Source organism: Ursus maritimus, unplaced genomic scaffold (assembly GCF_017311325.1).
Source record: "Ursus maritimus isolate PB19 unplaced genomic scaffold, ASM1731132v1 scaffold_14, whole genome shotgun sequence".
Taxonomy (NCBI): Eukaryota; Metazoa; Chordata; class Mammalia; order Carnivora; family Ursidae; genus Ursus; species Ursus maritimus.
This window is the reverse complement of record NW_024423786.1, coordinates 8,971,056-8,987,953: the sequence shown is the minus strand read 5'-3', so window position 1 is coordinate 8,987,953 and position 16,898 is coordinate 8,971,056. Positions and strand designations below refer to the sequence as shown.

Here is a 16,898-nt window from a genome sequence, read left to right as displayed (position 1 = left end):
ATAATCTTTCTGTCTCTATGTATTTGTCTATTCTGGACATTCCATATAAATAGAATCATACAATAATGTGACTGGTTTCTTTCACTTAACATACTGTTTTCACTTACAACATATTGTGTTGTATGTATCAGTACTTCACTCGTTTTCCTGGCTGAATAATATTCCATCACATGGCTAAACCACACTTTATTCATACAGATGGACATTTGGATTGTTTCTACCTTTGGCTATTAAGAATAATGCTGCTAGGAACATTCATGTGCAGGTTTTTGTGTGGATGTGTGTTTTCATTTCTCTGGGTGGACACCTATGAGTAGAATTGTTGAGTCGTAGGATAACTTCATGTTTAACATTTTAAGGAATCGACAATTTGTTTTCCAAAGTGGCTGAACCATTTTATCTTCCCTCCAGCAATGTATAAAGGTGCCAATTCCTCTGCAACCCCACTAACACTTGTGACTGACACCTTTTTTGTCTTAGCCAGCCTAGTGCGTGTGAGGTAGTATCTCACTGGGGTTTGGATTTCTATTTCCTTAATGACTAATGATGCTGAGCATCTTTTCGTGTGCTCCTTAGCTACTCATGTAAGTTCTTCAGAGAAATGTCTATTCAAATTCTTTCCCCTTTTTTTAATTGGGTCTCTGCCTAATTATTGGGAGCATACTTTTCTTTGCCTTTGGAAATAACCCTGGAACGTTATTTTATTTGCCTATGGCTACTTTTCCAGCTCGCCCAGGCCCTAGTGAATTTTGTTGCCCCTCAATCTCCTATCATTTTTAAGAGCTACAGGATCATGTAGACATAGAATGAGATGCAGAGAAGCCCAAATAAATATCGGGTGCAAAGTCTGGCACATGGAAAGAGCTCAGGAAATGTTTACTGACTGCATGGAATGAATAAATGTAGGGAATTCAACAAGAAAATAATAGCTTTTACAAAGAAACCTTAGAAGTAACCTAGTCTAGGATAACAAAAGCACGTGCACTGCCGTCTAAATTCCCTGGCCATCGCAGACATCATGAAGTGATCACAGCACTGTTTTTAACTACTGCCCAGAGGCGGGCGTCACAGTCTTGCACACAGAGCTCTGGGCAGCGACCACCAATCTAGCGGAGTTAACCTGAGAGAGAAGAGTCATTTGCCATCACTGTCAGATTTTAAAACCGAGTCTCAGAGAAGGACTATAAATGTGGCACTTTCAAAACCCAGACTGTGTGACTCCAAAACTAGCACTCATTTCACTGTGCCCTACTAAAGCATTGGTCCAGCACCAGGACAGGGGGATCCTCAGTCTCCCGTCTTTGGCTGGCCAGCAGCATTCTGGAATAGGTTCTTTATCGGGTTCCCAGGTGCTGTTTGGTAGCCAGGGCAGCTTCCTCTTCCTGGGACACGCTCAACCCTAACCAGCCCTCCAGCCGCCAAAATGGCCTCCTGAGCAAGCCCCGCCCCCACAAATGCCTGGTGATCCCTGCCCATCCGAGAATGTGCTGGCTGCGGTGAATCTTGTCACAGTTCAGCTCTCTTGTCAACTGAGCGCTTTCCCTGCCTGTTGATCCTGGCACAAGGACAGGCCTGACAAGTGCTGGCGAGGCATGGCCAGCCCTGCCGTCTCCGTGACGCTGACCTCCAAGAGTGCGCATGCTGGCACCACGCTTCTATCCCACACCCCGCAGGGTGCAGAGGGGAAAGCCAAGGCTGTCAGCAGGAAGCATGCCCCCCACTTCCTCTCCAGCCCTCGATTCCTCCTTGGCCCTCACTCACCTTCTCCTTCATCTTCTCAATCTTCTTCACAGAGCTGCGGCGCTGGGGCCGGTCCTCGTGCCGGAGCAGGTTCATGCTGAGGTCTCCCGACTTGTTGAACTGCTTCTCCTCCTGCTTCTCAGCCTCCTTCAGCTTGCTTTCTGCACTGATGCTCTCCGCATGGTACATGTGGTAGGTTTTCATGACCTGGGGACACACACGGGCAGGAAATCAGCAGCCTGCCCGCCTGGCATATGGCCTTGGTGCTCCTAGCCCCCTTCAGGTTCTGCGTTCCAGTAAGCTGCACCCTGCCCTCTTCCCCCCACACACTCCGAGCTCCCCACGGTGCTCTCCTTTCACACAAGCTCTGCGGACTGGAAATGAAGATGAGTGGCGGCAGCGGCTTCGCTGCCATTATCATCCTCAGCAACATCATGAAGTCCTTACTGAATGCCAGGAATGGGTGAGTACATTTAAAAGCCCCCATGCATTTGGGGGTCTCAGAGGTGATAAGTCATACTTGGCCCTCCCTCGGCTGCCCTTTTTGGCCCTGCCAGCCATGACTTTTGTCCCTCTCCTCCTCCTCCTCCCAGGGCCACTGGGAAGGCCCCTCCTCGGGTACTCATGGAACTTCCAAGGGAACATGCAAATCGTTTTCTCAGCTCTTTCCTTATTGGCCTGCAAATGGCTCTGTCCCCAAAAGGAGTATTACTGGATATACTAATCGCTAGTCTATGCTTTCTGAAATAAACTCATCCTTGGCTATACAATGAATTCCCACATAGCAACCACACTTTGCTCTTCTACTCCCATAGTAAAAGTCAGATATTGTTAAAACAAGGGAGTTTTTGAGACAGAAGAAATCCTAGACATCATCTAATCCAACCACCAAATTGTACAAACAGGGAAACTGAGGTCCAGAAGGGCAAAGTGGCTTATCCACGATTGTACAATATCATCAGTGTAATCTCCAAACTCTGCATCCTTGGGGCCAACACCACAATCAAGCTACAGAATACTTCCACGACAGCACAAAGATCCCTACCCCCTTCCCCAGCCCCAGACAATCATCGGGGCTTTCTGTCGCTGCAGTTGAGTTTTATGTGTTCTAGAACTTCATATACATGGAACCAAAGCATATAAATTCTTTGGGGTCTGCCCTCTTTCCTTCAGCATAATTTTTCTCCCATGTTGTATCAGTTTTTAATTGCTGAGTAGTATTGCATTGTATATCTACATCACTATTTGTGTTTTTATTCATATGTTATATAGTTACTTGGGTTGTTCACAGTTTTGGTCTATTATGAATAAAGTTGCTAAAAATGTTTCATGTGTAATTCTTTGTGTGGACATATGTTTTCATTTCTCTCAGGTAAATACCTAAGAGTGGAGCGGAGGGTGGCATAAGAAAAGTACATTTAACCAAATCAGAAATCTGGTCTCTGACTTTTAATCCACCATATCATACTCTTTCCGTAATTCAATACCATTTTCTCAGCAGGTATGAACAGTTTGGGCAGCCTTAGAGCAAGCTGGGCAGTCCCATACCAACAGGACTCTATCTCCCAGTCCCCAACCAGGAGTACACTTTTCCTGTGCAGTATCAAGTTTATGACTATCCTTCTGTGCTAAGAAACACGAGAAATTTCTGGATTCCATGGCTCCTGAGCCTTGTTTGTTCACTTTTCCTGTTGTTTGGCTAATTACAGCAGCTAATAGAGCAGATGCTTCTACGTGGGGCTGGGATATGCTCCTGCCTAATGGGGCCCTTTAAGTCAGGGAACTTGGAACGAATTCCCAGCCAGCATTATAACCTTATTCATTCTCGTATGAAGTCCTGTGAAGTGAGTTTATTACAATGAAGAATTATTCTGTAACTTTTATCATTAAATCACAGCACTGATCTGTTTCACAGAAAGTAGGCCAGGAGTTAATGGGGGGGGGGGAGCATCTGTTGTAGAACATGGTAGGTATCGTAGAGTATGAACTCTGGTACCAATGTCTGGGCTGAATCCTCATGGTGCCACTTACCAGCCGTGTGACCTTGGGCAAGTCACAGAACCTCTCTGACCTCTGCTTCCTCATCTGTAAAATGGGGATAACCATGGCACCTACCTCATAGATTTGTTATGAAGACAAAATGAGTTCATTTAGATAAAGTGCTGAGAATAACACCTGCCACATAGTAAGAGCCACTTAGACATCAGCTGCTAAAACCACCACCACCATCATCATCACCCCTGATTTGGGCTGAGGGTTTGAGCACCTTGAATTTACTCACCTGACTTCAGGAAAATGCTTACAAACTCTAAAGAACATTATCTAATATGCAAAATTTTATTCTATACCATATTTCTCTTTCCTCTTTCATCTTGAAAACCTTCCCAAATTTTAAAACAATAAATGAATAAAAAATGCAATCAACTTTTCTTCATTGGTGGAAGACCCCTTCTCTGTGTTCCACCCATGGTTGAATTTTCTAGTTGCCCTAAAGCCTCTAGAGATACCATTCTCCATGATTTCATCCACTCCTTATGCCAGCTCCACTAAGCTTATTTCCAAACTCAGTGGACCAAAGTGTGCCAGATCAATGTGTTCTTGACACCTAGTGGCCAAAAGGAATGACTGCAGGCTTATAGGTAACCAAAGCACTTACCAATTTTTCCACCATCTTTATGCCAGGGCTCCCACAATGTCACGTGGCTAAGACTTGGGAATGCCTGCTGAAATCTGTCTTTCAGGCCCCTGCCTTTCCATTCTCAAAGCTTTTCTCTTTTCCTCCACATTCACAGGCACCACCAGTTTCTTTGCTTCTCTACCATGCTGCTGGTGTTCATTGCTGGACTCACCCCTTTCTGGGTTCAATGATTCCTGCTAAAGCCACTTTTCCTGTTTCAGCTGCTGAAGTCTGCTTATCTCACCACTAATCTATCATCTGTGTTGAGCAGTTCAGAGGAAGAGAGAGCATTTCTATCTGCAATTAGATCTTCCTGTCCAATCATCCATGCATCCATCCATCTATTCACTCAAGGTCAGCATCCCAGCTGGGTGTTCTCAGCCTCCCACATTTCCCTTCGCCCAGTTTTCCACTTCAACCACAGAGTACTCTTCCTGCTCTGCAACAAACCAAGCTTCCCAGTACATTCTCTGAACCGTGTTGCAAAAGTCCCATGCTTGGGCGAACATAGCCAGAGGACCCTGGGGCCAAACTCTCGGTGATCCAATTGGTAATTCCTGACCCTAAGAATAACAATGAACTTGATTGCCCGGGGTGATTTATGTCAGACAGCTGCCACAGAAAAGTTTACCTGGGGACCTCTCAGAAATGAGTCTAACTAGATCCAGAATCCTCTAGACGTTTCCTTTATTTAATTACCTGAAACATGGGCTTTAGCATGAAAGGTCCTTAGCTCAATAGCTTAGAACAGTCTGTTCAATATTGACAGTCCAGGATGTGTTAAATAATATTTAAACTTATCAATTACTTCAGAGTTTGCAAACCTCTTTTTTTAATTATCCCCAAGGAGCATTTCAATTAATCTTTACCCCAACCCTGGGAGGCAATATGATACCGATAATGGTGATCCCAGCGAACATTGACTGAGCACTTACTACATGCCCAGCCTTGTTCTAAGCACTTTACTTATATTAACTCTTTCATTTCTCACAAAAACCCTAGGAGGTAGACCCTACATGATCGCTGCTTTACAGATGCAGAAACCACAAAATAGGGATGAAGGGATCCTCTACCCAACGGGGACTCAGGAGATCTGGTTTTGAGACTCAACCCTCCCCCCAAACTTGCTGGGTGACTGTGGCAGCAGCTTATCCTCTCTATGCTGCCTGGTGGAGACCAGAATGAGGGTGGACAGGAAAGTTGTGACTATATAAAGTGACTGGTTGACAGCAGTGTGGCTGGGAAGGGAGCAGAGGTGGATGCAAGAGTTCGGCTGAGGCCAAAGCACTGAGTCCTAGCCTTCAACTTGGCACCTGTGAAGAACTCCTCAGAGGCACCCACCTGGCTTAATGCCTGGCTTAATTCCCATTTCAATCCTTCAGACCCTATCAGGGAGGCCCCTTGGAACAAGCCTAGCACAGGCTGAGAAAGACCCTGTAGGGACATATAAATTGAGACCACTGTTCTTGGACACAGATCAGTTTCATGGTTGAATGGACATTCTCAAAAGGCTCTCCAGAAATCTTGGTGTATTAACCCATCATTGAAAGAAACTGAGGCTCAGAAATGGCAAGTGAATTGTACAAAATCACACAGCAAACCAGATAGCTAGGACTTCTGTCTATAAACACTGCTGTTTATAGTAATCACGCTGCCTTTTGCTACATACACTTTGCTTTCTGCATCTTCCCAAATCCTCAGATCATGAAAACAAGAAAATGATATATGCATAGTCCTTCAGACCCTCGTTTAAATGCAAAAGAAGCCAAAGGAAATATAGAAGTTGACAGCATCAAAAAAAAGGGACATGCTGGGGCAAGATAAGAATTTGTTGTTCGACAATAGGTTCTCAACAATGAAGTTCACACACACTTCTCTACCCCACAGGCACAGCTGTCTCTGAGCCATCCAAGAGCTATGCATGGGTGAAGTCCTGGGCCAGTACATGCCAAAGACACACTTGAAGGAAAAGCAAGTTCCCAAATTTCAGTATGACCACCCATACTCTGCATGACCTACGTTCTCTCTAGAACTTATAATTGCTATCTTATTTACTCGTTTTACATGTCCACACACTATCTCAGTGCAACTATAGTACAAAGTCCAGAGGGTCAGGACCTTGTTCATGACCATATTCCCTGTACTAAAACGGACAGTGGTACCCAGCAAGTAGTATATATTTGCATGAATGAATGAATGAATGAATGACGGCTGGCTGGGTGTGTAGGTGGAAGGAGGGATGGATGGAAGGATGGACAGTTAGAGAGATGGTTGAATGGACAGGTGGGTGGATGGACTGGATGGATGGATAGATGGAAATAACAGAGGAAAGAGAGGAGGGAGAATAAAGTGGGGGAGATACAGTTCTACTGCTTTGACCCTGGTGAATACATTTGTAGGTAGGGAGACAGCTACACCTTTGATCATTAAATATTTATTGAACAGCTCATTATGTGCTAGGTACTATACTAGGAAATACTATAATGTGAAAGACAGACAGGGTCTCCACCATCACAGAATACAATCATTAGAAGGGACATGGACAAGTTTACAAGCTATTATCACATGGTGTAATAAGTGCTATGATAAGGGAAATCTAGGGTGCTAAAGGATGGCTTTCTGGAGGAAATGTCATCTAAAGTGAACCTTGAAGGGGGACACCTGGGTGGCTGAGTTGGTTGAGCATCTGCTTTGGCTCAGGTCATGATCCTGGGGTCCTGGGATGGAGCCCCACTCCCCACAGGGGGCTCCCTGCTCAGCAGGGAGTCTGCTTCTCCCTCTCCCTCTGCCCCTCCTCCCTGCTTGCGCATGCTCGCTCTCTCTCTCTAATAAATACAAAAAATCCTTGAAAAATTAAAAATAAATAAACTGAACCTTGAAGGAAGAGTAGCTATTACTTGGGTGAACAGGGCAGGAGTGGCGGTAGACTATTCCAGAAAAAGGGAGCAGTGTGAGCACTAAGCCCAGAAAAAGCAGGAGTCAAACAGGTTTGAGGAACAGCTTACAGGTAGAAGTGTATCAGGTCTTTGCTTGAGTACCAGCCAATGGAGTCATCTCCATATTCTCCCCCAGATACTCCCCCTCAGTGGACACCTGTTGTTTTTCTCTGCCTAGTCCTCCCTCTTCTGGAACAGCTTCCTGATTTTCTTTGAGGAAATCCCAAAATTCCCCTCCAGCATTCTAGTCCCAGTGGCTCATGGGAAAGTGACACCTCCCTCCAATCCCCGGGGCGGGCATGAAACACAGGCCTGGCCAGTCAGTAAACATTATGTTAACCTGACCACAGTGATTGGAGCCCATGATCCCAGCCAGGCCAATCAGAGACAGCCGGAGGCTTTGCTGGAAATGCTGGGAAGGGTATATTAATTTTCCACCAGGAGGCAGTGAGCTGATAAAAAGTGAGCTTGCAGTGAGGGACCATCTTTGTCACCCCGTGGGAGAAGCCTACCTGATCATGGAGACATCACAGAGGAAAGCATACGGATGGATGGATGGATAGATGGATGGATGGACGGACAGTCGGACCAATGGAAGGAAAGAGGGAAGGAGGACAGGGAGACAGAGAAAGGAAGGAGGAAAAGTAAGGGAGGGAATAGTTTAAAATGGAGGAGGTGTGGTCTCCTGCCTTTGATCTGATGAGTCTATAGAAGGTGTGGGGAGAATGGCTACACCTCGATCATTAGGTATCTACCGAGCAGTCTGTGATATGCCAGGTATGATGCCAGGTGCTGGCAATACTACTCCATGGAAAACAGGGTGTGTGTGCCTCACAGAACACACACCCTACTGGGGAGACAGCCAAACAAGTGTATGAACCTCTGAGATTCAGTACACTGATTTTTCACTCCCGCCAGCTTGTGTGGATGGATTCCCATCCCCCGCTATTGAAGGAGTCTCTGCTAGCCTCCCCATTGCCCACCTCATTCCTGGGCCCAACTGGCCCACCTTCATGCCCAACTCACACACAGACAGTACTGCCTGACTGAGCAGGGCTGCTGGCCCCATATCCCACCTTCCTGCTTCGCTGCTGCCTTCAGTACTGCTCCCCCAGCCTCCCTCCGGCCCAGGGAAATCCAGTGTCCTTAGATCCAATCAAATGCCCCCTCTTCTCTGTGGCCTTCCTGATGCCCAGGTGGACTTCCTCTCCCCACCCCACCTCCCACTGTCCATATCCCCACAAGGACACTTGTCACATGGTGCAGCCACGTCCCATCCTCTGGACACAGTGGAGGATCAGCAAACACATGCTGAGCGAGTGAACGAATGTCCGAGAGGGAGAGCTGGGAGAGGCGAGGAGGTTGTCTGGAGGGAAACCTCGTCCCTGTTCTTAGGACCATTTCCATCCCTAGATGAACCTGGGCCGCACCGTGGCCAGCAGGCTGTGATGGTTGGGCAGGGCCCGCCTTGCCTCACCCTGAGTTGGAGATGAGGGCATGCCTGAGGGCAACATGACATGAAGATAAAAGCTGGAGAGGAGCTCAAAGCTCCTCTAGTCTCGTGCCTTCATGCCACAGATGTGTGAAATCAAGGACCAGAGTCCAGCTAACTTGCGCTGGGTCAGTGTTTCCCAAAGTGTGAGATGGGAACCACCTGTGTCAGCAAGATGATTTTAGGTGTTACAGATGTGGCATTAACCCTTCCAGTTCTCTTCAGTTCTATCAGGAGGAAAAACTCAGCTCAGTGCTCACATGTCTAATGCCTCTCCTGCTGCTTTGCAGGCACCAGCGAGAATGAACACTGTTGTACCTTCATTTAACCAGAACCCTTCTGTTTACACCAAGTTTTTTGTCGTCCGCTAATGTGAAAGATCATATCCTTCCAAAACAAATGTATGTTGGACTTATATATATATATAGAAATAGTTGAATGTATTTATATAAGTAACTTGGGGGAGTAGACTAGGAGCTGGCTCTGCCACTCCCCAGCCAGGTGACCTTGGGCTGGCTACCTGACTTCTCTGTGCCTCAGATCCCTCACCTCTAAAATAGGGTGGTAATACTATCATCCACCTCAATGGGTCATCATGAGGATGAAATGAATTAAGATACATAAAGCATTTAGCCCAGTGCCCAGCACATGATAAGCATCATATAAAAGGGGAGACTGTAATTATCAGGAATATGAACCAATCTCCAAAATATAACTACAAAAGCAAGATGCAGAACTGTAGGTCCCACTGTCACCACCTGCATAAAAACAGGGGTGGGCAGAATGCATCCATACATGTGTGCCTGTTGATGAATCAGACATCTCTGTGAGAAGGTACTGCAGAACTAGAAACCAGGAATCGAGGTTGTATGGAGTAAGGGGCACTCGGGCAACAGGAGACCTACTTCTCACTGTGTAACTCTGTACTGTTTAATCATTGCTTTTTACCAAGTGCATGTATCCATTTCTAAATTTTTTGAAGAGGAAAGTCCCTCTGGCTGGAGTATGGAGTATGCATAATAGACAGCAAGCCTTGGGGATGGGAGAATGGTCAGTGGGTGATTGCCCTTTTTCAGGCAAAACAATCTCTGGGCTCCGACCGGCCCAACAATGGAGGATGGAAGAGAGAGGAAAGATGCAGAAGTACGTAGGAAAAATATTTATGCTCCCCTCTTTCATAAATATGCACTGATTTAGCACTGGTGTTTGCCAGGTATCATGCTCTGCTCTCTGCCACTCACTCTTCTCAGAACGATCCAGAGATGAGTTGGTAACATCCCCATAGTCAGAGGGTTTGACAAGGGACAGGGCCTTGAACCTGGCCCAGATGACTCCAGAACCTGTGCTCTTCCCAATGCACAAGGCTGCTTTCCCACTAATTCATTAGGACGGGGAGATTTTTTTTTAAGTGAGTCAATTTAAAGAAAAATATCAAATAAAGGAGAAAAGGCCCAGTGACATGATGGAACCATGAATGGCGACAGACATGGAGGTGTCATTCCAGGAAGATTCCTGGAGAGCCTGGGATGGAGCTGGAGACAGAACCCAGGTGGCTAGGCTCCTAGTCTCAAGCTCTCTTCACCACCTGCGTCCCTGAGGGTGGACATCAGAAAGGAGATGCCTTCACAAATATTTGCCTGGGGGTTCAGATTTGATTTCATACCCCTGAGCCCAGTGCAAAATCAAATCAAAGCCTGAGCAAGTGGAAAATAGTGTCCATTCGCAACTCCAATCAGTGTCCACCTGTCACTAGTTGTGGCTGGGTGTGGACGTTCCTCAGGCCCCCTCCACATCACCCTGAGCCAAGTCTCAGGGGCCTCTTCAGCAGCGGGGGGCCTGGAAGGCAGGCAGCCCTGCCTGGAGCACAGCACCTGAGCACAAAGAAAGGGCCACCCCCGGGGGATGCTGCAGCATTTGTCGCTTCAAAACATGACAGATACATTTCATGATCTAGGACTATACTGAAAATCTGAACATATTTTTAGCTAAATGATGAAAACACAGTGGGGTTTTTCATTGTCTGTTTGTTCTGTTTTTGGTTCTTCTGGAAGGATTAGCATGTTGGCCCACACTCTCAACTTCTGCCCTTTTCTCCTCCAGGCCGACATATGATTATCGAGGGCTATATTGTGTCAGGCTGACTGATGAGAGTTCGGGGAAAAACAGGGGAGGTGGGGTATGTATGTTGGGGGGGGGTGTACACACATGCTCACACATGCACCTGTGTTTGCACACATGCTGGCATGTTTCAGAAAGGAGGGCACCTCAAGGCAATGAAGACAGAGGGAAGGCTTCTTGAGTGAATGAATAAATGACCGAACAAATGAATGAATGAACAAAATGGCCAGCCCTGCAGTCTCCTCTGCACCCTGGTCTCAGATGGAGATAAGCCTTTTCCCTAAAGTGGGTGACAGATGGCCTTAGCATTTATCTCTATCATCGCCGAGCTCAGTTGTATCCCCTGACCACGTCCCCTCCTCTAGAAAACATCACGAGAACAAAAGTGAGGCTTCCTGGATAATCTTCTCAACATCATTTGTTCCTCCATCAGTGGGGGTCATGACTCCAGGGCTGGGAGAGGAGGGGAAGCTGTGCAACCAGGCCTGGTCACTAGAAAGTGCTGGAAAGAAATGCCTACTAACGAAGCATGGGATTTGGGCTCCACGGTGCCAGTAGCAGCTGGGTGGCTTGGCACATAATTCCCATCTAGAGGTGATGTTTAGTCTCTGTGCCTCCGCCATGGACTTGGCTGTGTGACTTGCTTTGGCCAATAGCCCATGTGCAAGTAGGAAACAAGCAGAGGCTTGGAAGGTGCTGATACGCTGGGCGTTTCCCACTTGGGGCTCTTTTTTGAATTGGCCAGAAAAGTGCAGTCGTGTCAGTGGTCCTACCTGAACTTGGCCCAAACTGCCGACCTACAAAATCATGAGCCAATGAAATGGTGGTTGTTTTAAGTCCCTGAGTTTCGACATAGTTTGTTGTGCAGCTACTGAAAACTGCTACAAAGGCCTTAAGCAAGGTGCGTCCGCGTGTCCCAGTTTATCGGTAAAATGTGTTAAGTATATAGCACACGGGAAGCACCCACTACAGTGTGAGAGCGCTCACGAAGTGGCCGCAGCAGTTACTACCCTTGTTTTGGCGTCTGGTCCAAAGATGTTAACTGGCTTGGCCAAGCTGGTAGGTGGTGCAGCGAGACTTCAAACCCAGATCGGTCTGTAATCCGTTTGTTCCGCTGGCATCCTACCCTGCCACCCCTGCTGAGAATTCGCTTTCTCCGCCTCTCTTCCCCTCTGCTTCTTTCATTCTGACCCCTCCAAAGGCACCGAGTTCAAACTCACCCTTGATGGCAGCAGCCCACCTGGACCCAGCACTTTTCTGAAGCCTCGGTCTTTCTTACATGCACATACTCTCCCTCCCGTTTCTTCACTCAGTGAATAGGTGTGGCTCGCCTACTATGTGCCAGCACGGCCGTCAGCTCTGGGCCCATACGGAGAACACGGGGCGGCCCTCACAGGGTTCATGGGGTTGGTGCCCTCCTTGGAGTCCACGTATCCAGCACGTAGCACGCTCTGTCTTGGACTGCTCTATCACCAGTTCACTTACTTTACTCGTCTCCCCACCCGGATTCGAAACTCGAGCAGAACTTTCTTTCATTTATTCATACATCCCTCCCTCCTCTGCTTCAGCAAGCACCCTGGGAACACTGGGGACGTACAAGATACTTCAAAGATGAACTCTTGACACATTCACAGCCCGCCGCGGGACCTCTTGCAGCACTGGGTCCGCAGCAGGCAGCCCCAAATGCTCGAATATAAATGATTTCTGGGCAACCACTGAAGACCCCGTGTGCAGTCAATAAATGACTTGGGGGGTGTACTGCTGGCCCTCTGAGGTTCCATTCCTCCACAAGTGGCTCTAGGAGAGAACTAGGGAGGTGCTGGCCCTTCCTCCCCAGGCAGCTGGCCTGGTCTGAGCATTTGACACAAGCAGCGTTTCTCTCCAGCTGCCCTGCCCCATGGCCAGCAGAGGCCAGTGTGCGTGGAGCACAGCTGGATTTGGGGCAGCGTGCTGGGCTTCATCCAGTTTACAGACTGCCAGATCTGTTGATCACAGGTGAGACTGAGGGGGGAAGTGACCCACCAGAGGCCACACACTGGGTTCAAACTGATTCTCTGGGCATTAAGTGCCATGTTACTGACGAAGATCTGGCTCTCGGGACATTACCCGCCAACTGGGGACATGAGGATAACATGACAGGTTTTTTTAAACTGCTGTAAGAATTCAAAGCCCGGAAGGAATAGCTTTCCAAAGGTGGAGTTTGGTCTGGGTTTGGAAAATTAGTATGACACACACAAGCAGAGAAGGAAAGAGGGCGATTGTAAGCAGCTGGGGGAAAGGAGCAGAGCAGGGCAGTACTCGGGGTGTACAGAGGGCGTGGAGGAGAGGAGCCCAGCTGGAACCCAGAGGAAAGGTTAGACTCCTGGGTGGGAGTGGCTTGGCAGGGGGTCCCTGGCACTGGGACCCAGGTGTTGAAATGTCACAGAGGAAAGTGATCCATTCAAGGCCGTGCCTGAGGAAGATAAGAAGGACCTAGACTGGGGAACCCTGGTCTGGCCAAGTGGTCTGCAGAATTCTGAGTAAGGTAGGCACATCTGGGGACCAGCTTTGCATGTTTATTACCACCCTTCCCCCACTAGGAAGGCACAACAGCTGGTTACACACTCGCCAGAGAGGCAGAAATCATGCTGATGGTAGTACAAGAACTTCTGATACACCGCGCCTTCTTGTTCTTTTTTCTACGCATGCTTTACCTATCTGGTCTCCTTCAGCTCCCATAGGGTCTGCAAGAAGTAGGTGCTATGATTTCTGTTTAACAACTGAATTTGAGCCCAGGTCTCTAGCTTTAGGGTCTGTGCTTTCAACTGCTAGGCGACTGTCCCCCACAATGTCCAGCTGACTCAGTCGCTTGAGAAGCAGCAGTTCTTCCTTTCTCCTAAGCAATGGCCCAGCTAAAAACTGTCCAGGGCTCAGGCTGTACTCCTTAACTTGAAATAATTGAAATGTGAGTTTCAGCTCTTACAGATTAACCTCTAGGAACTATCGCTCCCATTTTACTGAGTGGGAGACTGAGGCCCAGAGAAGTCCCATTGCTGGTTAGAATCTGAGACAGGAATTCCAACCTGAGATCCAGGCTCTTGGACAAAAGCTCTCGGCCCCTGAGAGGGCCACTACCTGCTGGCCACACAGGACGTGACTACAGAAAGATCATAACACCAAAGAGAGGGGTCTTCTCACAGCCTGCTGTTCTTTCCCTTCCTCTAATATAATTTTAGCAGCAGAATCCCCACTTTTAATGAGAAACTCTATAAGGAGCCCCAACATATTTCAAATACAACAGCTTTATTCTACCCTGACTGTCTTTGGGGGTGAAGGGTCTGGAGCTCTCCCTGCAGGGGCTCCTTCACCCCACTCCCCTAGGTTGTCCCTGAGGCTCACCACATTCCTCCATAAAGAAACCCAAGGGCCCTCAGGGCACAATCAGTAAATTCCTGCATCATAACTTGATGTGCCCTCTCAGATTCTAATACCCATTCCAAGTTCAGTTAGACCTTGCCTCCATGTAGGTAGCAAGGTCAGTTCTGGGCCAAGCTGTAATGTTCTGAAATCATTCCTTGGAAATGACGAGGCATGCTCACCCCCTTCACCTCATGTGATTCCTCAGAACAGTGCTCCATTCTGCAGAGGAGAATGCTTTCACCCAGAGGAGCTACATATCTGCCTAAGTTTCCATCACTAGTAGGGAGCAGACCTCAACTTCAGCCCATTGCATCTGACCCCAAACCCACGGTCCTGCCTCAGGAGGTTTTGTGTCCATGCTGTCCCCGCCTTCACCTTGGGTCTTCTGCTTTAGTAGGTAACACATTCCCACCGCTGGCAGGTCATGTAGGTCTCTTGTGAACGTATACAAACTAAACATGCCCAGGGCCCCACCCCAGGTATACAGAATTAGAAGCCGGGGTTGTAAACCATTACATCCCACGTTGATGACCCCCCCCCCCCCATTCGGGCATAAAACACAGCAAAAATGCCTAGGCTCATCCCAGGTCTCTGGTTAGGCTCCCGTTGGCTCCTGGTGCTGAAGAAAGGGGACCCGATCCCAAGCCCAGCAGCAAAGCCTGAGCAGGACTTACCGTGTAGAGCTCATTGGTGACCTTCAGGAGCTCCTCATGCATCTGCAGGCCAATCTCCTTGCTCTGGAATATGGAAGAACAAATGTCAGAGGGGGAGAAGGTCACTTGTTGCACTGACCAATTTCGTTTTCAACACAGAAAGGGCAGGAATACTCGGGATGGGGTGGGAATGGGTACAGAAATCAATATAAACCTTATTGATCTAGACTTGAATTACTCAACTTGTATCCATGAAACAAATCCACAGGGAGAGGTTCCTTGCAAAAGGAATTTTCTGGCCAAATAAGTTGGGGAACCTCATACCTCCCCGCCTTGGTCGTTCGTACAGACGTCACCATGTTAACGATCCTAAGAAGCCCAGAGCCAATCAATCTGTTCATCTTTCTGAAATTCTGTGGGTGGATCCTAAGCTGATGTGACCAGAGTATGTGTCCCTAGCTCAATGCTCATTAGCACCTCATGAGAGTGGGGTTCCATAGAACACAGTTTGGGGAATAATGATCTAGCACCTCAATTCATCATGAACAGTAGAGGTTAACAGATAGCCTAGCGGAGCACAAGGCAGGAGATCAAGGTTGTTGCCTCCAAGGCATCACTGACTGCCGATATGGCCTTGGAGCCTTACTTACCACATCTACAAAATAAGAAGCTTACATTAGAGCACCACCTCCCAAAGCTTGGTCTGGGGGTCACTACTGAGTGCTACACTAAAAAAAGAGGCAGAGGCTTCTGTAAGCAAATGTGTTTGGGAAAAGCTAGCTGAACCAAGGGAGACAAGTTTTCTTACTACAGGACTTTTCAGAGACTTTCACAGCCTCATGTATGTGCACTTTCTAAGGAGAGCTGTAGTATATAGTTTAGGTGATCTCAATCCTTTTTCCGTGGAATGACTTACACATTTAGTATATTGAGAGAGACAATTCAGAAAACAAGGAACAAATTATCTCCAGGTCCCACCCAGCCTGAAGAGTCCAGAATTCTTTGTTACGTAAGGCTTATTATTATTATTACTATATTATCATTATGTTGTTGTTTAATATTCTCCCTGTTTGCCTGGACTATCATGCGACATTTCCATGTTGAAAATGGGAGCCCTGCAAGTCAAAAATACAAGAAATAACATGTCTTAGTAAGGATGTAGCGAAAATGGAACTCTCGTGCATTGTTGGTGAGAATGCAAACTGGTGCAGTCACTGTAGAAAGCAGTATGGAGGCTCCTTAAAAAATTAAAAATAGAACTACCATATGGTTCAATAATCCCACTACTGGATATTTACCCAAAGAAAATGAAACCACTAATTCTAAAAGATGTATGCAACCCTATATTTGCTGCAACATTATTTACAATAGCCAAGATATGGAAGTAGTCCAAGTGTGCCCTCATGAATGGATGAAAATGTGGTATACATGTACAATGGAATGTTATTCAGCCATCAAAAAGAATGAAATCTTGCCATTTGCAACAATGTGGAGGGGCCTAGAGGGTATTATGCCAAATGAAATAAGTCAGTCAGAGAAAGACAAATACCATATGATTTCACTCATATGTGGAATTTAAGAAACAAAACAAACAAAGAAAAAAGAGACAACCCCCCCAAAACAGACTCTTAGATACAAAGAACAAACTGGTGGTTGCCAGAGGGGAGGGGGTTGAGGGATGGGTGAAATAGGTGAAGCGGATTAAGAGTACACTTATTGTGATGAACATATAGAATTGTTGAATCGTTATTTCGTACACCTTAAACTAACATAACACTGTGCATTAATTATACTTGAATAAAAAAAGAAAGAAAGAAAGAAAGAAAGAAAGAAAGAAAGGAAGGAAGGAAGGAAGGAAGGAAGGAAGGAAGGAAGGAAGGAAG

At 47.1% G+C, this 16,898-nt stretch overlaps 1 protein-coding gene across 1 annotated transcript in view; it reads right to left on the bottom strand.

Moving 5' to 3' along the window:
• SRGAP3 (SLIT-ROBO Rho GTPase activating protein 3) overlaps nt 1-16,898 on the bottom strand; it is a 127,099-nt gene that overhangs the window by 63,927 nt on the left and 46,274 nt on the right. Inside the window, exons 4-5 of the mRNA XM_040628128.1 lie at nt 15,037-15,099; nt 1,762-1,947 (exon numbers count right to left, since the gene is read on the bottom strand). Of these exons, the coding sequence (XP_040484062.1) occupies nt 1,762-1,947; nt 15,037-15,099 (249 nt within the window). The remainder of the gene's footprint in view (nt 1-1,761; nt 1,948-15,036; nt 15,100-16,898) is intronic.